This window comes from Orbilia oligospora (assembly GCF_000225545.1).
Source record: "Orbilia oligospora ATCC 24927 unplaced genomic scaffold scaffold00043, whole genome shotgun sequence".
Taxonomy (NCBI): Eukaryota; Fungi; Ascomycota; class Orbiliomycetes; order Orbiliales; family Orbiliaceae; genus Orbilia; species Orbilia oligospora.
In genome coordinates this window covers 786,703-809,720 of record NW_011645600.1, presented here as the reverse complement: position 1 = coordinate 809,720, position 23,018 = coordinate 786,703, and the positions used below count along the sequence as shown (strand labels likewise).

The window sequence follows — 23,018 nt, the reverse complement described above, 5'->3', positions numbered from 1 at the left end:
TAGGCAAGAGGCACCGCCACCCTGGTTAGCTTGCAGATGACGCGGACAACCGACGAAACCTCATGTTCCCGCGCAGGCTACGGCAACTTTTGGGTTGGCGAATCACGTTATGGTGTTCGTGCGACATTCTTCATTCCAAAGTTATTTTATCTTAGGGCCAGAGTCTTTGTTTATATTTATCTTTTCGCCGATTCCTATCGAATATAAATTCTTCCGTTTTCTAGTGATTATCGCCGCGTCCTTGTTCGAAGAGTTTTCCGCCTGGCGTCAGCAATTCAAGTGTTTGAGGCACAAGAAACCGTCAGCAGAGAATCTACCACACAACACAGAAATGGGTCCTATGGAAATAAACTTGGACACGAAGGGGCCTCTTCCAGGCATCCCTGGGAGCCGGATCAATCTATACGTAGCGGGCGATACAGTAAGTGGACATGTAAAAGTTCATGTCGCCCGCGAGGCCATTAAGAGCCTCACAATCGAATTTACTGGCAATTTACATGCACAGTTAATCAGTGGTTCAAGGTTGCAACAAAAGAACAGTCTATTCAATTTCACAGTTTCTCCAACGACGTCTGCGGATGGGGTTTATCCGTTTAGTTTTCAGCTTCCGGGTACTGTAGTCGTTGCGCCAGATGAGTCTATGGCGCCTCGACATGTACCCATAGCACCGCAGTCACTGCTTCCATCATTTACATTCGGACTTCCGAATGAGAACATGTTTGCAAAAGTTGAATACCTGGTTATCGCGAAATTGGTTCATAAGGGAACCATTTTCACAAAGAGGGATAGCGAAACAAAGACGATAAATATTTCTGCGGCGCCTATCGAAGACCTATCCCTTCTCTCATCGTCACCTGCATCTCACATCTTCCAATTACAGACTCCCAAACTGCGACCTGGTATGGAACATTATAAGCCGACCGCAATGGAAAGATTTTCGAGCTTTCTCGGCAACGTTCACCAAGGTTTCCAAGATCCAAAAATTTTAGTAGATCTCGGAGCAGAGCTACCCAACTCTCTCGCTCTGGGATCACAAATACCGACATCGATTTCGATCAACTTACTTCCCGACTCACACGGTATTGAGACGCCGCCTCGAATATACCTCCTGAAAGCCGAAGCAAAGCTTCAAATCATAACAGAACTCGCCGTTCAAACTGGCACCAAGAAAAAGATGACTTCTATGGACCTTTGCTCTAGGGGATGGGATTCTCGGACCATGCCGATCGAATACGGATATCAACATAAAATCGACTTAACAAATTGGGTTTCGGAAAATTTTGTCCACGATGTCGGAAATCAGCTCGTTCCAACATTTCACACTGCAAATTTAAAAAGAAAATACAGATTGGATTTGGAAATATGGCTAGAATGTGTCGGAGAGGTTTGGAAAAAAACCTTTGAGAGGGAGTTAGTACTGTTGCCGGCATATGTGGGAGAAGCGCCGAAAGCGCCTCTACCAACACCAGCGCCGACACGGACCTTGACGGCGGCGTCACCAGTGGTGGGCGAGAAGGCAATGATGATGCCCATGAACTCTATACAACCAGACGCGGTTTATGATGCACCGCCGCCAGAGTATACAGAATTACAGGGTAACCCATGATAATTGCCAAGGGGCTCTTCTGCGCTGGGATCTCGCGGGTTTCTTTTCTTATTTAATGTCTGCTAGCTTGACTATCGGTCTATCATTGCAATATTGTAATTTTCTTCTTCATACGTTTACTAGGGAGATGTGGTGTTTACGGTAGGCTCTGATATTGTTGGGTTTTCTTCTTTCAGAATTCAAGCGTTTGGATAATTAAGTATATAAATGAAGAATATTAATTTAAGTTGATGACTATGTTGTAAAAGGACACCCCCTTCGAAGGAATCAAGAGGATACCAATCTTTTGGCTCTTAAATATACAAATAACAAGTCCTCTCGAATTCATTTCTCGTTTTTAAAGTAACTTTTCGCGGGCGGGTTTCTGGGAGCCATGTGTTTGATTGCAACTGTGCTTACATCCTAGTGGAGGAATTCCTGTGCACGGTGAATGAAGATGTTGATCCCGGCCTTCCTGAAATTATCAGCTTCCACATATGAAGTGGTATTGCCCTCGAAAACAAAATTCTTAGGCTCGTCCTTGACGTATTTCGGCCACTTGGGGTATCCGTTCACTATCGAGTCGAGCATATGTTAGCATCCGCATATGATATCGCCTTTAAAACGAGAACCTTGACTTACTGCCATGGTTATTGGGTGTTAAATCATGCACAAAGCTCATAATAGAACGCGACATCAATTGTCCCGTCTTAATATAATTGGCTTTTCTGCTAGCAGGCTCAACATCATAGTAATTGACATCATACCCAACACCCAGAAAGTTCGCAAAGACGAACGCCTGATCAGTAACATGTGTCGAGCCTATTTCTCGTGGGACACCAGCGGGAATCGTATTAAACCTCCAAGAATAGGCTGTTGCGCCGCGTTCAGCCCATGCACGAGCCGTTAATCTTCTTCCAGCGACGAGGAAGTAGTCAGTTGCAATGGCTGCGAGCCTCTTGTATTGTCGTCCATATGGCGGTGGGAAACGCTCTGGTGAACCTCCTGGAAGACCCAGGACCGGATCATCAGGGTATGCCTTCAAAATATCGTTTATGGTCTCATCGCTAAGCGTTGTAGTTGTTGCTAGTTTCATGAAACCGATAAGTTCCTCGGTGGTATCTACACCGTTTCCGATACCATAGGTTCCCTCGTCTGACGTACAGCCGACTAAGATTGGCACCTTGACAAATCGGCCACGTTTAAGAGAAATCGAGGAACGCTCACGGATGATATCCCCGTCGATATGGTATTGCCATTGGGTTGGGAACGCCGCGTCAACGGCCTTGATAGCCGACCACATGATATCTGTCGGAACCTGGCGAAGGCATGTAAGGGAGTTGGCAGCCGAAGTACAGTTAACAGATTCTACTAGAGTGTTATACATGACCTCCAAAATAGGTAAGTCACCGTATTTGCCTATATAGAGGGCGGGGCCGCTATCCATGATAGCAGCACGGAATAATTTATCGTCTCGTCCACCGTACGCAAGAGTGTGAATACCGACTGAGACACCCCCGGCAGAGTCACCAGCTATAGTAACCTTCTTTGGGTCGCCACCAAAAGCCGCAATATTATCTTGTATCCAATGAAGAGCAAATCGCTGGTCCTTGATCCCAACATTCGTAATTCCAGAATCTGTCATGAATTTGGAGGCGAGCATCCCCCACGCTGTAAGGCGATAATTGAAACTGATGGCGATGATTGGTTTACCGCTTTTGACAGATTGATCGACCATGAAGGTCATATTATAGGGAGGATTAGAACTACCACTGCTGGTGAAACCTCCTCCATGGATCCATACGAGAACTGGAAGTTTGGTGTGCGAATAGCCTACTGGACGAATAATATTGAGGTTGAGGCAGTCTTCGCTTTCAGGTAGGTCTGGGAATGGGTGGTGGAGCCCGAGACACCGGTCACCATAGGTCTGGGCTACAAGCTCGCCGGACCATTTGGTGGAAATTGGCTTTGGGAGGGCGAACCGGTTGTTCCCCGTTGCGGATTGGGCATATGGAATACCTAGAAAGTAGTCTTGTCCCCACACGTTACTGTAGAGGCCGCGTATTGTTCCATTTTTGATCGTTACGGTGGGTTGTGAGGGTCTCGGTGGGGTTGCATGAGCCGGCGAGGCCAGCAGGGATAGCAAAGGTAAGGCAGTAATCAGCTTATACATCTTGATTTACTATGTATGCTCAGGTAGAATACAATGGTGAATCCTCAAGAGTGCCTACTTAAAAGCAAGCTATACATGGAGAAAGTTCGAACAATGCACTGGGGGTAGTATCGGTATTTATACCTCTTCTAAAAAATAATATATGGATGAAATATAGCTTACACTGTCCATGGGATCCCACGGTTGATCTGTTAAAGTTTACGTCAACGTTTACGATTGATGGATAATATTATAACATGGATTCAATAACTTGATGGCATACATGGGGATACTGATCGTTCGAATTGGACTGGGAGGCTAGCCTCCTAGTAGGAGATAGGTAGGTCCAGGGTTGACAACCTTAAGATCTCGTATTTATGATTTTAGCCTAGCATAGTGAAATGGTTTAGTCATCGCGAATGAAGGACGACAACGATGATCACTTTCCGGGTTGCGCTCCGTATGCCTATCGACCGAGAGGTTTCCAGAATGGCTCTAAAAATCTATCTTGGATATTATTTTCCGGTCCGACGAATCAAGGTCTATTGTATGCACATTCAGGGATTATGTAGTTACTAGAGTAACTTTGAAGTGGGGCAAAGTTGAATTCGAGGCTAGGGCAAAGTCAGGAACCGACTTCCAATATGCATGTAGCTGGCTTTCTGTACATATGCATCCTTTTTCATTCGCGGACCATGATAGATATCGATCGCAGCGGGGTCATTAACCTGTATACAAGCAACGTGATAAAAATTCTTCGGTGCAATGGCTTCCGGTAAGCACTGCCACCACACATGGGCCCATACGAATAATCCTCGTAACCGATGATTTATCCATGGCCGTCAACTTTTCAGCATCTAGTCTATATCTGGGCTGGCGGTGGGGACGGTGGCTTTCATGAACTATTATGCGTTGTAATTGTTGCATTTCGAGGGTAGTTTTCCGCCTTGAAGACTGCCAACGTTTGAGACCATGAATATAGCCGGGCGATACGGGGTGCTAGTATGTAGAAGGCAAGGAATGGGTGGAGAAGCATACTAATTCATCCGGGCCGATGGGTTTCATTTGTTCAGGTCGGTTTTAAGCTTCCTGGGCGCGAAAAAATCGTCCGAGGAAGCCGGCCCACTGACTAATGTTACTGCTTATTGGCCATGGTGCATATTATGCCGCTGGTTTTGAGCTACCGCTGCACTGGTGCAACATTCTCGAAGCTCCAAGGAAGTGGTCGGCGCTTGGCGCAGATATTTTAGCAAGAATCAAGCTTTCCTGTGACATATTTGCTAGTATTCTGAATTATAATTATTTGGCCTGCTAAACAACCTTCGAGAACGCCTCGTCTACAGTATGTCCGGCCCGAACCCCTGTTGCTCTGCTTGATCTATATGTTAAACTCACTAAAACTGAAAGTTAAGTTTCGGTCAAAACCCATAGTCGAGGGGTGTATTTCATTCACACGAGAGCAACATAGCAGTACACGTGTTCCATGGATCCGTCAAAATGTCTTTGAACCTGGGGTAGGAGGAGCCGCTCAATATCCCTATTCCGAAGCTAATATCGATAGCAACTATATATGTCCCAGCGACTCCCTTGCCAATATTGAGCGAACTCAAATCAGAAGTGAGATATATTAGCCTCGAATCCCGGCGCTCTTAAGATCTTATACAAAGTATGTATGTATTTACGAGTCCCAACAGCCAAGCAACTATATAAAATTTTGCTCTATACCTCCCAAATATCTAGAGCATACACTCAAACGATACATATAACCCTAGAATCCGGAAAAATAATAAGTTACTAAGATTTGTTCATGTAGAAGTTAAGCCTTATTTTTATGTACGTATGTACACATAAATATGTGCTGATATCGTGATATAAGATAACCTCGGACTACTTTGGCTTGAGCTGTACGTCGCTGCTGATATCTATTATGTTCTAGCCGCCTACGAAATGGCAAGCTCTTAATGACATGTAATCTAAATCTAAAGATATGTAATTAAATTTTTCTACGACTGGGAGATCCAATGGCCCCAAAATCTATGTGTAATAATACATCTTCGCGGCGAAACCCGTGGTAAATTAATGAATTCCAAGCTACTACCCAGGACCAACTTGTCATTCGGTCTCTCAACTCCTTGCTCATAGCTTAGGAACCTTGGCAGACGCTATCACGACAAATCTGTGAGCCAGAGCAAGCCATACCACATCCGCCACAATTATAATAATCCGCCCAGATAGGGCGGCAGAAGACACCGCACACCCGTCGGGCAGGGTCAAGACAGGTAACTAAAGTAGTCATGACCGTAGCGGTGACGGTTTGGGTAGAAGTTTCCGAAACCTGGGTTGTCTCGGTGGCGGTGATAGTATATGTGCTGTATTGGGACTCGGTCAAAGTTGTGCTATCAATAACAACGGTCGTGATCAAAGTGAGGACTGTAACGCTAGCTGTGGCGGTTCCTTTTATTATGACTGTTTCTAATGGCAAAGTCTTGGTTGTGGTAGCTGTTTGACGAGGAGCAGTAATAGTCTTTGTTGTCGTCTTTGTGAGGAGACATGCTATACATTTTGAAAATAAGCAATTAACTATGTAATCTTTCTAAACGGGGATAAGGGTGGTTCAAAGAATGACTTTTAACTTACAACATGACTTTGGAACGGTAGCACAGGGAGTGGCAGCCGCACGACGTTTGAGTGCAAACGCGTATTTTGTTGATACGCTAGTCTCTGTGACAGAAGCGGTGCTTTACCAAGTATCAGTATCTCGATCCGTAGGGGATTGGGGTAGACGCATGGATTTTAACCAGCAGTATCGCAGGTTCTTGGTATACATATGCACATACTCAGTAAAAGAGAGAACTTCAGTTGCAGTGGTAGTCTCAGATGCTTCTTCAAGGAAAATGGTCGTGGTGTATTCCGTAACGGTGGAGAATACAGAAACCGTGCCGGTTTCCTCTTCAGTCGCCGTAACCCAATCGTTTTCGAAGATTGTCGCCTTTGGTCGGGTTACGGTCACCGCCTTAGTAATTTTCTGGGGAACGATAGTCTTCACAACAGTACAAGTCGTGAACTTGGCCTTCTTAGCAGCTTTTGATATAGCAGAAGAAATTAGTATCATTACGACATCCACAGCATTTATACAAGCGGAGTATATATTATATCTAATATATATATTTGTTTATTTATAGCCATTCGCATTTAATGGAAAAACTTACAGATAATTTTCGAGCAGCTGGACACGGCGGATTTTGGCAGAGCAGTACACGACTTGTTTGGCACGCATGTTGCAGCCAATGAACTTGCCGCAAATGCGAGCGCGGAAAATGTAAAAATCTGATTGAACAACATAGCGAGGATATTACAATTATTAATTGAAACGGAAGCTTTCAAAGAGTGACAAGTCTAAGACTGGATATTGATTGACGTAAAGAGTGACGTGAAAGGGGCCGTAGGTGCTGATGAACCTTCGTAGCTACCATCCTGAATTCAAGGCATAGTCGTCTTTATATGGGTCTCCCTTGTTCCCATAAAGGGGCACTCAATGTAGTTACAAAGTTTCTGGCGTCTAGTCCATGTCACTTTGGCTTGAGCGCCTCTGTCGAGATTGGCCTAGCGTTGCATAGAGTTTTTATATCATTTGTTGGCTGGTTGGGCCATTTCGCAACGTAAATGGTATCCGAGGGTAAAAATGCATGGTGAAAAACCGTGAATCCAATTTCTACACTGCGAACACGGTCGCCGTTAACTGGTTAAGAAGTCTAAGTTCTCGGCTGGGCAGACCTGGATCTAGAAGGGTCTTCAATTTTCCGACACAACGGTCAGCGGGTCCTCCTCCTGCAGCGAATCCACACACAGCGCACACAGGAATAGCTGAAATTTGTGGCGTGTTCGCACGCTAGTTAACAGCCAAAGCTTGTTTTGTCAACAAGAAAACGTCCAGAACACTAATATAATATTAGCCGCAGCGGCTCCCAGCCCAAAATCCAAACTTGACCGATAACTATTGTCACGTCGATAATGAGGCAACCGTATACCAGCATTTGGCGGGCATGTATATACGTCTGTAATATATCGAAAAGGTACAAACACTGGTCTACGTGAGCACGTGAGTTTGACCTATATATACAACCCTCGGGGACACGCATCGGGCACGAAGCTGCTTGAGTTCTTCTTTGCTTAGCTAATCGTTTATTTCGCAAGTAAGTATTAATATTGAGCATGTATATACATACTTCGTATTAATATATATACTAATTGATGCCTGGGCAGGTCCGTGCATGCACCGTTGAACTTGGTGTACAATCGTGTGTGCCGGCACCAGATCACGTGGACATGATCACATGGGAATTTGTTTTTTGGCTCGGAATTGTGCTGTGGTGTGCTTCAACAACGTGCAACAGATGTGTTAACATGTTTATGGCCCCGCGGCCCCGCCCTAGATGAGACGAGACCTGGATTCACAAATGCAGATGCATACGCATGAAATGGATCCCAAAAAATGGCAATTGCATAATTGTAACTATGCCTCAGATTTAGTATTATTTTTTAGGAATGAACCCAGGCGTGCCTAAGAAGGCGTTGGGGCTTGGCTTGATCCTGAATGTGGGGTAAGAAATTTAAAGAACTCAAAACGGTCAACGATATCTATCGATCGCATAATGAGATATCGAGATATATCAGGAACAGCAAAAATAAAAGAAAACCTAGAAAGAACCGAATGGAAGGCCAATGCAAAAGCTTTCCGGATTCTATAGACGAGATATCGCTGCATCCAGGGTTCTTCCTTCCTGCCTGTTAACGTTAGAAAGCCCGAGAGCCCTGTCCAAGACAATGGACTTAAGTATGTAGTATAGACGCTGCATGAGAGAGTGGTGTTGTTGTTGCAGGCCAGGAAATGATGCCTGAACATTAGCGTCGGTGGAGTTCCACAACGTAAGAAACAACGCCATTTGCGTCTGCATCCTTGACTGCCTGAATTAACTCACCATCATCGATCATACCTCTCTGAACTTACCATCTACAAAAACCCCCTCTGAAGCCTTCTGAATAAATTGTAGGTCAGTATCTCTCACACTTCTGGTGGGTATTCAATTCTGTCAAAATGGCGGATAGTGGTGAAAGATCCAACCGAAGACCACCCTTCTTTCACCGAAGGCGTCCCTCAGACCGTGAATCAAATCAGCCTGGTATGGAACATCAACAGACCAATGCAAATCCCCAGACACCGGGAGGTTCTAGAAGACACTCAAGTGGCCAGTATAATCGCAATCAGCAGCAATACGGAAATAAAGGGCAAAGGCATCATAGCTTCTCCCACCATAATCCTAATCCTATACCTTCAACTTCTGGTGTCCCACCTTCGCCTTCTCATCGACGAAACTCTCAGAATGCAGGTTCAAGCTCGAGCTCAGAATTTCGGTACGATTAAAACCCCCACTTAAGAAAAACAAAGATAAAACTACAAAATACAAAATACAAAACATAAATAAATTCAATGTTGTATCGATTAGGGTGGCTGGCTAACTTTGTAAAGATCTCGAGCTCGGTTTAAGATGAACACCTGGAGCCCCAATGGGCCGAATGCAGGTTCCGCAAATGACCTGTCACCTGCTGTGCTTGAAGAATTTCTTTCCACTGGAATTGACAAAATACAATTATCGGATGACTCTAGACAGGCTTTTATAGGCCACCTTGCCTCTCAAAATGGTCTTGAAAAGGTTCGTCAACTTTTAGAGGCCGAATACTCGACTAATTACAGCATTACAAGACCAAAATTCGGCACACACTGCGTTACGTTTTTGCGCATTTTGTCGAATAGTGCTGTACTGTCATCACTTGCTCTCGAGCAGCAGGTTCGGACAATCTACAATGTTATCTATGGACCCAACGGCGAAAGAGCTGTTCCGTTTTTTGACAGGGTTTTAGAATGTCTTGTAGCTCTCAAGCCAGACGAAGAACCTGGAAGCATGGAACCGGAAGACTGGCAAGACGCGCTTGAGGCGACTACTTCTGTCTTCTTGAATACTCTTCGAATGAACCAAGGCGCCGCAATCCAGGAAAAGTTGAAGTACATTGGCCAGAGGTTGGCAGGAATTGCACACTCAGATGACCACAACGGGAATGATCAATTGGTGGCTATTTCACAAAACATATCAAATATTACAAGTATCTTATCAGCAGGGGCAGAGGTTCCACAGGAGAGGATTTCGCATGGCTTTAAAAAGGGGCCAAAGGAAGAGGAGGAGGAAGTTGTCGATCTACCGGGGGAACTATCTCTTCTCGGACCACGTCATGACAACGACCATGAACTGATATCCGATATCTCAATTCTTCCGACGGTCACTGAGATCCTTTCCAGCCGGCCGGAGTTTCTTCCAACAAAGCGTGCATACGAAGAAACTTCACGCCACCACCAAACAGGTATTCAACGTCTTGTGGATATTCAATTCCGATTGCTCCGTGAAGATACTTCTGGACAAGTTCGGAATGCTACCAGGTTTATTTTGAAGCACTGGGAACAAATTATGGCACCGGTTCACAGCTCAGGGGACTGGCAAGCGAAGCGAAAACTAGTTCGAGATGGCTGCCCGACACCCTTACGACTATATTTTGGTGTTGATATCCAGAAGCTTCAATTCGAGGGGAAGGGGGGCTTAGAAGCTGTTGTAGAGTTCGAACAGCCTCGGGCTCTGAGAAGATGGACTTTTGCAAAACGACAATGGTGGTGGCGCAAAGCCATGGAACTCAGGGAGAATAAGTCTATAGTAGCTCTGATCGAAAAGACTGCAGAGGATACAAATGTTGTTTTCTTAGTTGTGGCCCACAGAAATGTCTCCAACCACGAACAGGTCAACCCGGAGCAAACCCATGAGGCCCGTCCTATCAACGATCTTTGTACTGACCCTGATCGAGCAGCTATCGGACTTCGAATGATAGCGCTCGGGAATGAGCTGGAGCAAGCAAGGCTCATTCATTTGGCTACAAAGTATAGAGCCTGCGATGGACAACAAGCGCTCTTGATGGTGGAGTTCCCTGCAGTGCTCTATAGACAGTTCGAGGGTATCCTGCGCTGCTTAAAGATGATTCATAGCAATCCTACAAAACTTCCTTTCAACAAGTGGCTTGCACCAAGACTTGAAGGATTAGAAGAGCGGCTGTCTGACCATACAATCCAACCAGACGGTTCTTTAATACCGCCGCCAGCATACTTGTGCGGACAGTCGCTAGACTTATCGGCATGCTGCGATCCACCTCCTGGATCAACGACCGCGGCTCCGAATACTCTTACGTTTACTCTTGGTGACGACCCAGACACAGTGGTCAAAAGTCTGGCACAGAAAAGTAGTCTCGATCACGGACAAGCCAAAGCAATGATATCAGCATTTAGGCATGAAGTCGCGCTTACTCAGGGGCCTCCAGGGTGCGGAAAATCATATGTTGGAGTTAAAATGGTAGCAGCACTACTAGCAAATAAGGCCCGATTGAGTCTTGGTCCGATTCTATGCATGTAAGTTTCCAACATGCCCCCCTAGATTTAAAAGCATAAGGTCTGATCTCCGAATTCTTACAGCTGCTATACAAATCATGCTCTCGATCAATTTCTCAATGAGCTATTGAAACTTGGTATTACAAACATTGCTCGGATAGGCTCTCCAAGCCCACTTCCTCATATCGAAAGTCTAGCGTTCGATAACTACAAAAAGAGCTGCCCCAAGGTTCAAATCCGAGGTTTCGGACGTGAAATAGGTGCCACCAAAGAAAAGATGACCCGTTTACAAGAGCAGATCAGCGACATCTGCTCACAGCTAGAAGCTAACAGCAGCGCCATGGTCATGGGATACCTTGAGAAGAATCTACCGCAAAAACTCCAAGACATCGTTAATGGCGCTAAGTCTTATGGATTCGATCCTACATCTCAGGATCGCACAGAAGTATTATCGTTCTGGATAGGCGGGGCGGTCGGAACTCCTGAGGGGGATGACGGGAGGTCACTAGAGGAGTTACTTGATGTCCCAACATGGTCTTTTACTCCAAGCGAACGCTATAGGTTGTTTTCACATTGCCACCAATCCGTCGTCGATGGGTTAGCACAACGACTGCAAGCATTGCTCGAGCAATTTGCACTCACTAAAAAAGCACGCACAAATCTGTTTCTAGAGTCGGATCGAATTAATCTAGGGAAAGTTGACATCCTTGGGATCACAACCGTCGGTCTTGTGAACAACTCTGAGCTTGTCCGTACTTTACCTGCCAAAGTCATGGTTTGCGAAGAGGCCGGGGAGGTTTTAGAATCCCACGTTTTGACCGCACTCCTCCCCTCGATTCAACACGTTATTCTTATCGGTGATCACCTTCAACTTCGACCTAAAATCTCCACAAGCTCTCTTTCTAAAGAGTACGATCGCCGGGGCGAACCACGGTATAATCTGGATGAGTCGTTGTTCGAGCGCTTGGCAAATGTGAAATTTAACGTTAGGAAGCAGAATGAAGACGAGGAGGAGGTTGTTGAAAAGGTTGGATTTCCAATCGGACAGCTAGATATTCAACGCCGTATGCACCCTAGCATTGCGAATCTAGTCCGAACTACACTATACCCCGAGTTGCAGGACCATGAGGTTACCACGAGATACCCGGATGTTGCTGGACTAAAACGGAGGCTCTTTTGGCTTGACCATCGTAATTTTGAGGACCCAAGTGATCCCGGGGAAACGATGCAGAGCAAAACCAATACCTGGGAAGCCAGAATGGTTGTTTCACTAGTCACTTATCTGGCTCGACAGGGAGTATATAAAACTGGGGAAATTGCTGTGTTGACCCCGTACATCAACCAAATGAGAATGTTAATGGAAATGCTAGAGGATATCGTCGACTATGATATCAGCGATAGAGACATGGAAGAGCTAGACGTTCCAGACGCTGATGAGGAAGACCTTCAGGGTGGAAAGAAGAGACCCCAGATAAAGAAGAGCAAGGTGCTCGACAGGATTCGGATAGCAACTGTCGACAACTTCCAGGTATTATATGATATACACACCTGCCTATAAATATCCTATATAAGTATAGTTGGGGTATCCTACTAATTGTGCTTATCATAATACAGGGAGAAGAAGCGACTGTAATCATCGTTTGTTTAGTCCGGAGCAATGAACGAAACAACTGTGGTTTCTTGAAAACTACGAACCGAATCAATGTCCTGTTAAGGTAAGGAAGGATCTAATCAAAAGGAAGGAATATTTTCCTGGAAGCTACATTTACTGACACAATACTACAGCCGAGCAAAACACGGAATGTATATTATTGGGGACGCTGCAACATCGGCCCATGTCCCAATGTGGCACGAAGTGATAACTTTGCTTGAAAACAGCGGCAATATCGGCCCTAAGCTTCAACTACAGTGTCCACGTCACCCCTCAAAGAAGACATTTGTCGGTTGTCCTGAAGACTTCGAAGTGGAGTGTCCCGAGGGTGGATGCTCCGAGGTCTGTGGGCTCCGGTTGAGTTGCGGCCATATTTGCGAGTTCAAATGTCACCCGAAACCCCTACACGAAAACTCTCTTTGCTTCAAGGAGTGCTCGAGACCTCGAGACTGCGGGCATGCTTGTCGTCTAAGATGCAAAGATGCATGCGGGGACTGTATGGAACCAGTGTATGATGTCGCCCTACCTTGTGGCCACATAACACCGAATATTTCGTGTTGGCGCACGAAAGACCTGGCCCGGTTTACCTGTTCAGAATATGTGCAGAAGGCCATGCCTGACTGTGGACATTCAGTTTCAATTCATTGCTTCAGAACTAACGATCCAAGTATTGTCTGCACCGAAAAATGCGGGTATTTACTCCCGTGTGGTCACCCTTGTCGGCGAAGATGCAGCGAGTGTAAGAGTTCAGGGACGCATGCCGAATGCACAACGACTTGTGGGAAGGACTATCGACTTTGTGGTCACAAGTGCTCTAGAGCTTGCCACGAGGGAACTGCTTGTTCCCCATGTAAACAGTCATGCGAAATTCAGTGCAGACATGGCAAGTGCCCCAACAAATGTGGCGAAGCTTGTTATCCATGTGCTGAGGAGTGTGGATGGGAGTGTGAGCATCAAAAACTGAAATGCAGCATGCCTTGTTCGGTACCTTGCGAGAAAGTTCCCTGTGACAAAAGGTGCGAAAAGAGACTCAGCTGCAAACACCGCTGTCCCTCAGTTTGTGGAGAGGTGTGCCCTCCAATAAAATATTGTCAGTTGTGCGCTACTCCCGAAATCAAAAACCAAAGGGTTGACCTCTTGACCTTCGAAACATACGAAAAGATCGATCTCGACACAGACCCTGTAATAGCCCTGAAATGTGGGCATATTTACACTATGTCGAGTCTCGATGGATTCCTAGAGCTTGAAAAACACTACCAAATGGATCAAGAAGGAGGAAAGAGAAGGATACTGATGAGCGGAGAAGCTTTGAAAGGATGCCCAGATTGTCGGCGCCCTTTCCGAGATATTGACCGGTATAACAGAGTTTTTAAGTCCGTTCTTCTTGACGAGTTGACGAGGAGATTTGTAGCTCGATCAGCATCAGAATATGCTGGCCTCATGGAAAAGCTCGAGGAGTTCGAATCCGGCATTGAAAGGGGGCGAGATGGACTCCTAGAGCAGTTCTCAGGAGAGAAGCCGGATCAAGCCCGTGTCTTGTTGAACGACTACAAAAAGAAAGGCCGCCATATCCAACGCCTAATCCGTGACTTCAACACCTCTGTCTTAGAAACGGAACAACCGTTGACCAAGGTGAACGACTTATACAATGCTGCACTTGCAAAACGTGGCAGCGCCGAAGAAGGACAATCATTCGATTTTGATAAAGCGAGGATCCAGACCGGGCTGACATACCGAGGGAAGTGTCTAGATGCCAAGGCCAAATGGGTTATCCTCTCTGATTGGCAGATCATATCGACCCTCAACAGCGTTCCCTTATCCATCAAACGCTCTCTCCGCGATTCAATTGATACCGAGGTGAAGAAAGCGATTAAAGATACAAGCAGCCTTCGGGAGCAGTGTCAGGAAGCGCATCTACACCACCAAGAAGTCGAAGCTCGAGTTTATCATGCACACTTTTCTGTTCTCAGCATGCTCATCGACAAGGTGAGAGAGGTGAGGACTGATGCGACGGTTGAAGCTGCTGTCAAAAAGAAAGAGCTCAATAGCTTAAATGAATGCGACAAACTTTGCAAAGAGTACCCCGGTACCCTAGGCCGACTTCAAAATATCGTTGAGGTAGCGAGGAGGGCGGTTAACGGTCAGGTGTTTTACTCAAAAGTTACTAGTGAAGAAGAGATGATGGTTATTAGAGCCATGGCGGAAGAATTTCTTGGAAGTGGACACTGGTACTACTGTGTCAATGGTCATCCGGTAAGCCTTCTCTGTAATACCTGCCACGAACGATCTAATGCGGCATATATTTTTAGTTTACGGTTGGGGACTGTGGTATGCCTATGCAGCTTGCCAGATGCCCTGAATGTGGCCAGCAGATCGGTGGTCAGGATCATATTGCTGCTGAGGGAGTCAGACTAGCATCGGAGTTTGAGACGAGGAATAATAACTAGAAACGACGACGGGTCAAAATGTGGACTAATGGCGGGTTCTTTTACAATCCTTTTGTTTCTTTTTCATTTTTCAAAAAAAAATCCCCTTGCAACTTCTTTTTTTTCTGTTTCGTTGTGCAGGCCCAAGTCGTTTCGGTAAATGATAAACGCAATTCTGTCTCATTAACGCTAGAGGATAGTACCTATTAATGGCTGGTGCCGTAGGGTATTAACGCTTGCGTCAGACCCACGTACCCACCTGCATAGAAAAGACGAAATATCTAATACGTAGATTCTACGTAGATTCTAGGTGCTAGCACTAATTACATCACAATTTATGTCTTGAACCAGACTCCGCAACTAGAATTCCCATATCAGTAAAAAAATCTCCCTTCGAGATCTCAGCCAAACAGACCATATAATACATGACTCTTTTATGTAATAGCTCAGCTAATTTGAAGGGCTGAACTTCTTTTCTACCCAAGACCGCACCAAAGTCTCGAGGGCAATGGGTTGATCGTTAGGAGCCATATGTCCCGCTTTATCAATACTCGCAAAAGTTAGTTTACCATCTTTTGCCTGTTTTGTCATTCCTCCTCTGTGTTTCTTCCCATCGTCGTCTGTATACTCCCATGGTTGTAGATCTGCGGCTCGGAATTCACCATTCCCCTTCCAACGCACGATATCCATCCATCCCAGGGCTCCGGCGGTATTACTAAAAAGAGCAGTTTAGTAATCAGAGACGCCAATACTCATTACTTATCAGTCATTAGACATCATATGAAAGGGAACTTACATAATCCAGTCGGAGTTTCCGTTATAAACCAATACTCTAACATCGGATTCTTCGAGAATTTGTGTCATCCTATTCAGCACGGGAAGAACTGTATCGTAACCCCATTCTGACCAGCGACTGTTGACTTCATCGTTGATGTCGTGGTATACTGTGGTGTTTGGTAGTCCTAGTAATTCTAGGACGTGTGGTTGGTTGAAGTACTTTATCATTCGCTTTTCGAAGTAGCCTAAGCAAAGGTCTCTATCCGGACAATCTCCTCGCACTAGAATAATGCAGCCCGAAGTGTCAGTGTATATATATAGATAGAAAAGATAATATGGATACGGAGCCATACTGTCATAAGGATTCCTCTCTCCCGCTCTCGCAAGGTCCCAAAATGATTCTCCCATAGAATCACAAACCAAAGCTGCAGCTTGGCAGGTAGGTCCATCCATTGATAGCCTACACTCATTCCCCAGCTTCTCACAATCCGGGATGGCAGCACTAAGAACCTCACAAGCAGTCTTGTTCAATATCTGCCCTTCAACACCCGTTTCATCCGGTCGTTGAACGCAAGCCGTTCTATAGCTTCCAATCATGTTGGTAGCCCAGTCTACTAATGCATCCGCTAAGACCAATGACTCGACCTTTGGAAATGGATCCGGTAGGCCTAGTTCACGGAGCGACTGTTGCTGGTCTAAGATTTTGGTAAGAATGCTGGGGAAGTATACCCCACCGAAGGATTCGCCCATGAAGTGAACATTGTGAGAGGCAAACTCCGGGATGACGTGTTTGAAGAGACGTCTGATGAAGACCGAAAAGTCGGTCGAGGCGACTTGAGCGGTGTATGGGAGGTAGGAGTCATTCGTTACAGTCGAGAACCCAACGCCAGCTGGCTGACTATCAATTATTTGTCAATGTTAGAATAATTAAATTTCTTTATGTAACGAGGGGAATCCCAGGAGAAGATGTGTGGTTTCTTGATAGTCCAGAACGTCAAAGTAACTTACTCCACGAATATGATGTTGGCGAAGTTACTCCACCCGTGTTTGTTATAAACGGTGCTTTTCCCTTCGTCATCGATCATACAAGGACCGAGTTCTGTAAACCCTCCCATAAGCGATGACGCACCAGGGCCTCCATTCAACCAAATAATCAACGGGTCATTCTTAGGATCTCGTCTCGACTCGTGGAACCCTAAAACCCCCATATTAGATCTCCAATTTTTTGTGTTGACAGCAAAAAAATACAACAGCAAGACATACAAAAGAAAAGGCTTTTGTGTTGTGTCACATTGACGTGACCCGTTAACTGTCGCGAACCCGATTTGCAGACTCTTTCATCGACCGGGTGGATTCTAATCCCCTTCGGGTCGTCGATGGAGAATGGCTCAGATGTAAGAGGAGTCCGGTCCTTTGAAATTATTGGAAAATCAAGATCTAGTGGTTTCTGTCCGAGATATCCAGCGGGGGATTGGATCGTGAATTTGTTTCGACGGATTGAAGCCGCGGATTGGCCCCGATGGGGCAAACGGAGGTAACAAAACGCGGGCGAGGCGAATAGGCCTGCGATTGCTATCGATACCTTCATGGTGCAGGGATATTGTTGGTCCGAATATATAGAAAAATGGACTCAGACTCTGAATCTATTTGAGGATTGCCCATTGACACATATCACGACGGGGTCCAAGGAAGCTTATATTCCCATTTACCGAATGGCTGGAACCGGGATTTAATTGTGGTGAATCTCGGTTGATTGATAATCTAATCCTAGCTTGGAAAGGAAGGTATGATCGGGACTCTCTAACTTCCTGTTTCCTGTTATCGAAATCTTCTACTATGTAAATATAGGTACTTACGTATGTTTAGGCCGCCTAGGATTGAAAAGGTCTCGATGCAATTCGACCGGTTGAATATGTTACACAAAGGTTATTGAGATATGTGGAACCTTAGTTCTAGATCGGTTTCTATAGCTAGGCATAGCTGTATCTATATCCAAATTTCAATTAGTATTCACAGAACATGCCTCTAGCTATTTCACGCGAAGCATATGCCTCTAGAGCTATAAGATATAATTGATAGTTCGCTTTGACTCGTACTCTTGTCATCTGGCCGAGGCTTCCATCAAGCCTTTTATTTTAACCATGGCGTGTCAATACAATATCATTGTCTTCGACTTTTTATGGAATGGACCCTTATAACATTTCGTGCTAAGCTAGCTAAGATTGAAAATGCGCTTTCTCAAGAACAAACAACACATCAGTATGTAGTAAGTAGTAGTATCACCAATCCGTGTCTATATCCCGGCCGGATACATGAGGAATTTCTAATTAATCATTTCCAATGGCAAAGACTCACTTCGTGTTAATTAATTTTTTGCACATGCAGTGCCGTTCTTAGAGAATCACCCTACTTCCCATATATACTAATATCACAGTGTTACAATTGTGCGGCGTTGTGGGAAGTGCGAGATCGATTACGAGACTACCACTTTTCAGCCAGCATTTTTATATATGATTTATAGTAGCGCTGCTCCGGTAGTATTGTTTCCCACGTGGTACCACCCCTAGGTTTATATTGCTCGATTTGATGGATATCGAGTATCTCTATATATACCGAACACTTTCCTTCAATCTAGGATTAATTCCATATCCAAAGTCTGGTACATATAGACGTGCAGGGAGTGAATTCCGGATTCCGGGTTGACAGTGCATGTGGTGTTTTGGAGATCATACGACCGTCTCGCATACGCGCAACATCGGAACGGCTTTCCGTTCTACAATGTGTAACGTCTACCGCTCAAATAATCCTCGTGAATTGAAGGTTTCCCGATTCGGAAACATGATAATACAAATTTTAGTTTAACCTTCCATGTTTCGTTACAATTAAGAAAGCAGGGTCCTCTGTTAAGCTTTAATCCCTGGAGCAACCAAGTTTAAGGAGCGGACTATTGCTCGCCGAATTATGTACAATGTGGAGTCGGTCTCGTAAAATCGGCCATCGCCGACCGTATACAAGATACCATGGGATACAGATTATTTTATACTCAGGCATATTTACACCGGGATATCGTTGGCATGATCCGACGGCTAAGCTATGCAGACACATGGGAGGACGGATATATTGCTATATCCTGATTAGGATTCCGTTAGCGAACTCGGTTCCAGAGTACTCGAGCGCCGAATGTAACTAGTTATAAATACCCCTCAAATCTTTTGAGTATATAAAGGACCTTGTGATTATGCATATTCGTTTACATTGCGAAATATAGTTTTAGAATTACATCACACCGTTAATTGATCTACAAATCAAACGAACTTTTCTTAATACTTATAATTATTAAAGATCTCTTGTGTTTTTGACGGAATTCACAAATCGCAATGAAGAGTTTACTCGTTCTTACCTTGGCTCTTGCCGCCAGCGTCACTGCATCTCCTGTTGCATCTCCTAATGAGAACGGTTCGGGACCTCCACTGATTCGATTTTTAAGCTTACCGAACCTGCTCCCCCGCTAATAATTTATGCAGACAATGCCAAACTTGAAAAGCGTGGCTGCCCCGTCGGTACTACCGCATATACAAACTGTGCTCGAGCATGCTACTACAGATATCAATCTGCTTGCAACACACCAGAAATATGTCGACTGATCGCTGAATATACTGCAAAATGCAACCAATGCTGCATTGACAACTGCAACTTGTGCTAGACGTGCTGGTACATATATGCAATGGGTGGTGTGGCCTCATAAGGTGTGGGGGACCTTGGGGGTCTAGCTCCAGGTGGCTCTACGTATACCTCTTTTCATTTCCGGAAACATGCTAAGGAGGGCGGGGGGCTGTCAATGGGGCATATATAAATGAGGTTAAGTGCTGGATCACTGATCTAGCCCTTAGATGTACATAATTGCAAGTTATATACGTTGTGGTGAGAGTCTTTCGAAGGGGTATTCTATAAATCTAATATAATCACAGTTCTTAGGGTATGCCAAGCTTTATTTGAATGATGGTCTTCGTACAACTATCCCCAGCATCAAGGATTAGTCATGATGAACGCTGGTGGAAATGATGATAACAGGGCTCGAACGGTCCAGGGATCCGGACGTGTTGTAGCATGTAGTACTGTTGTATTTTTGCTTAGATCGGCTGAGGAGGCTTTCATGTATAAGTACTCGTGTAGGTATTTTTGATAGAAAGAGAGACAGCAAAAAGGCAAACTACTCAAGTACCTCAGTACCTGGTACCTGAATGGTTAGGGTGATCAAGAAGTAAAACGAATGCTCTAGGGGAATCTCCAGGCACGAATGGGTACCTGGTTACGGTTACACATCGTGCCTGAAAATGCTGGGCCACGTAGGATATAAATACGATTGGTTCGACCGAAGTTGAGAAACCCCGCCTCTTTCAATCTTAACCTGAATAATCGAGAGACGATATCCTCGCTTTAAAGTAAAAATTTATTGTTGTGACACGCACGGCTAGGCTTTTCAGGAATTAGACTCGATAGCATGTCGATGTACCAAGACTGGGCGGCGAAGTATGATATCTTCCCTTCTTCCAACTCCAGTAGCTCTGCAGCTAGCACAACGCAGAGGTCTCAGCTGCAGTCTGGGCACGAGACAAATATCAACTTCTTACGGTTGGTCTCGTACCCACAGTTCATTTTCAAATAACTAATATTAACGGGTTCGGTTCTAGAAAGCTAGGCTATGAAGCCTACACAATCGGATGGACCGCCATACTAAAAGCCGAGCTCGAGGCGTCGAGATTATTGTTGGATGAGGAGCACGAATTGCTACCTCCTGGGGAGAAAGATGGTAATCATTACATTCTCGGTCGGATGGGATTGCACAATATCGTCATCGCTTTTCCTGGGCCGCATGCGGATGCTTCCGCAGCGGAGTTGATGGAGAATATGCTTCAAACGTTTCGAAATATTCGATTTGGATTGCTAGTGGGAGTGGGCGGTGCTGCTCCAGGTTTGCCGAATCTGGGGGATCCAAGCAAAGATATTCGACTGGGTGATGTCGTGGTTAGTGATCCTAGTGGTGCTCATGGTAAGTGCCCTTCGAATGAGCTATAATGATACTAGCGATGCTCCATCAATATTATATGGTCTCTTGATAATTTACTAACGATTTATAGGCGGTCTTCTTCAATACGACCTGGACGACTGGAGAGCTAATGGAGAGTTTCATATTAAGTCAATCCTCAACAAGCCCCCTAGGTTGTTAGTGAAGTCAGTTCGGCTTCTAAGGTCAGACCAAAGTTTTGGAAGAGGGGAGATGGGCCGATACATCCAAAGGGCCATTGCAATAAAAAAGGCCATAGGACAGTCTCTTATCGGTGATTGCCAATATCCTGGACAAGACCAGGATAGGCTATTCGAGGCGGGCTATCGGCATGTTGGAGGAGACGACTGTTCAAAGTGTAATGCCAAAATGGTTGAACGACGTCTTCAAAGGGGTACGAAAGAGCCTGAAGTACATTACAAACTGATTGCCTCTGCGAAGAAAGACTTGAGACGAGCCGAAGTTCGCGATAAGTTACACGATGTGTGGGATGTCGCCTGTTTCGAATCAGAGGCAGCTGGGTTTAGAGATGACTTCCCATGTTTGGTGATTCGGGGTATTTGCGACTATTCCGACGACCATAAGAATGAAGGTTGGCAGTCATACGCAGCGGTTGTGGCGGCAGCATACACAAAAGATCTCTTGAGGGTAGTGAGGCCGAACGATGTTGTGGCCCTTCCTACGGCTGTAGATATCCTCAACGCTCCTCCAAAACCAACTTTGGAGGGCCGAATCGCGGAATTAGAGCAGCAGGTGAAGAAGCTTCAATCGGAACTATCAGACTTAGCCAATCGACCAACCCCGGAGTTGCCAAAAGAGGCTCATTTTGAATCCGGGGCCTGGACGTCCCCTTACCTCCCTTCAAGAGATATAGAACAGCGCATCACGTTTTCAAAAAGCTATATATCGGTTCCAAGGGTAACGGCAAGTATTTCTGCAGCAGATATGGATAGGCATACCAACTTTCGGCTGAATGTTTCAGTGAAATCTGTCGATTTGGAAGGGTGTACTCTGAGGTTGTATACTTGGGGCGATACCAAGGTTTACAGTGCTGTGGTGCAATGGGCAGCTTTCGGGAACTGATTTTACTAGCGAAGTGAACCCCAGACTACGTATAGACGTGGGTGGCAGAAAGGAAATTGGGTAGTCTGGGGGACGCTCACCTCTGCCTTGGTTGATTTCAAACTAAAAGGAATCGGATTAGTTAATAGATGATATTCAGAGTTTTGTGCAACATTGGTGTTCGTGATATGGGTGGCCCGCCTGCTAAGCCGCCTCAATCCTGAAGTTGGCCTGGGCCGTGCACCCATGCCTTAGTATCATCGTCTCGGTCAAAAAATAGTCTATCGCCCCGAAAGTTTCTCAAAGGAAACCTGATACCTATTCTCGCATGCAGGTTTCCGATCCATGTAAGGACATTACCGTAGCTTCTGGAACCACAGCCTTTGTTCGACAAGACCCGCAAAAAACTCGCTCCTGGTCGTTTTATCCTTGTGCTACCTGCCGGACCTACTAGTGACTCACTTATCCCGTCCGGATAGAAACCCGTCGACAACATGCATATGATTTCCCCAGGCTTACGTCTACCTGCATATAATACCTGATGTCGATTCTATTGACCGCGCGAATTCGTACTATTGTTCTTTACGGTCGATGCGAGCTCTTTGCAGAAACTTTGGGGATTTGAACCCACTAAGGCTACTAGTTGGGATTCGGGCAAGTTTGCACCATTTCATTTCACTGCTGCCAAATCAAAGGCCGTTTGGAAGTATTTTCAATTAAACCAATGGCGTCGACGGGAGCAGGGCCCACAACTTGACATCGCGTGACTGGCCAGCACAGTCAGGGCCCTGCCGCTTTACATTGCTTTGTATGCTGGACA

The 23,018-nt window shown here is 45.4% G+C and overlaps 7 protein-coding genes across 7 annotated transcripts; 4 read left to right on the top strand and 3 right to left on the bottom strand.

The window, feature by feature from the left end:
* Window positions 1–331: 331 nt before the first annotated feature.
* On the top strand, window positions 332–1,606 carry AOL_s00043g250 (uncharacterized protein; the record flags this gene model as incomplete). Its single annotated transcript, XM_011120737.1, has 1 exon — window positions 332–1,606. One exon carries the CDS (start codon window positions 332–334, stop codon window positions 1,604–1,606), a length of 1,275 nt encoding a protein of 424 aa, XP_011119039.1.
* A 402-nt stretch (window positions 1,607–2,008) lies between these two features.
* AOL_s00043g249 (uncharacterized protein) lies at window positions 2,009–3,758 on the bottom strand (the record flags this gene model as incomplete). Its single annotated transcript, XM_011120736.1, has 2 exons — window positions 2,009–2,160; window positions 2,228–3,758. 2 exons carry the CDS (start codon window positions 3,756–3,758, stop codon window positions 2,009–2,011), a joined length of 1,683 nt encoding a protein of 560 aa, XP_011119038.1.
* A 2,122-nt stretch (window positions 3,759–5,880) lies between these two features.
* Window positions 5,881–7,079, bottom strand: AOL_s00043g248 (uncharacterized protein; the record flags this gene model as incomplete). Its single annotated transcript, XM_011120735.1, has 4 exons — window positions 5,881–6,290; window positions 6,375–6,475; window positions 6,575–6,818; window positions 6,947–7,079. The coding sequence occupies 4 exons, from the start codon at window positions 7,077–7,079 to the stop codon at window positions 5,881–5,883; spliced, it is 888 nt and encodes a 295-aa protein (XP_011119037.1).
* Window positions 7,080–8,832: 1,753 nt separating this feature from the next.
* On the top strand, window positions 8,833–13,832 carry AOL_s00043g247 (uncharacterized protein; the record flags this gene model as incomplete). The annotated part of the gene is made up of 6 exons (XM_011120734.1): window positions 8,833–9,149; window positions 9,265–11,238; window positions 11,302–12,745; window positions 12,832–12,932; window positions 13,003–13,210; window positions 13,503–13,832. The coding sequence occupies 6 exons, from the start codon at window positions 8,833–8,835 to the stop codon at window positions 13,830–13,832; spliced, it is 4,374 nt and encodes a 1,457-aa protein (XP_011119036.1).
* A 251-nt stretch (window positions 13,833–14,083) lies between these two features.
* Window positions 14,084–15,315, top strand: AOL_s00043g246 (uncharacterized protein; the record flags this gene model as incomplete). Its single annotated transcript, XM_011120733.1, has 2 exons — window positions 14,084–15,121; window positions 15,178–15,315. The coding sequence occupies 2 exons, from the start codon at window positions 14,084–14,086 to the stop codon at window positions 15,313–15,315; spliced, it is 1,176 nt and encodes a 391-aa protein (XP_011119035.1).
* Window positions 15,316–15,744: 429 nt separating this feature from the next.
* On the bottom strand, window positions 15,745–17,659 carry AOL_s00043g245 (uncharacterized protein; the record flags this gene model as incomplete). The annotated part of the gene is made up of 5 exons (XM_011120732.1): window positions 15,745–16,009; window positions 16,091–16,352; window positions 16,425–16,969; window positions 17,080–17,266; window positions 17,335–17,659. 5 exons carry the CDS (start codon window positions 17,657–17,659, stop codon window positions 15,745–15,747), a joined length of 1,584 nt encoding a protein of 527 aa, XP_011119034.1.
* Window positions 17,660–20,572: 2,913 nt separating this feature from the next.
* On the top strand, window positions 20,573–22,219 carry AOL_s00043g244 (uncharacterized protein; the record flags this gene model as incomplete). Its single annotated transcript, XM_011120731.1, has 3 exons — window positions 20,573–20,703; window positions 20,763–21,121; window positions 21,210–22,219. 3 exons carry the CDS (start codon window positions 20,573–20,575, stop codon window positions 22,217–22,219), a joined length of 1,500 nt encoding a protein of 499 aa, XP_011119033.1.
* Window positions 22,220–23,018: the final 799 nt, after the last annotated feature.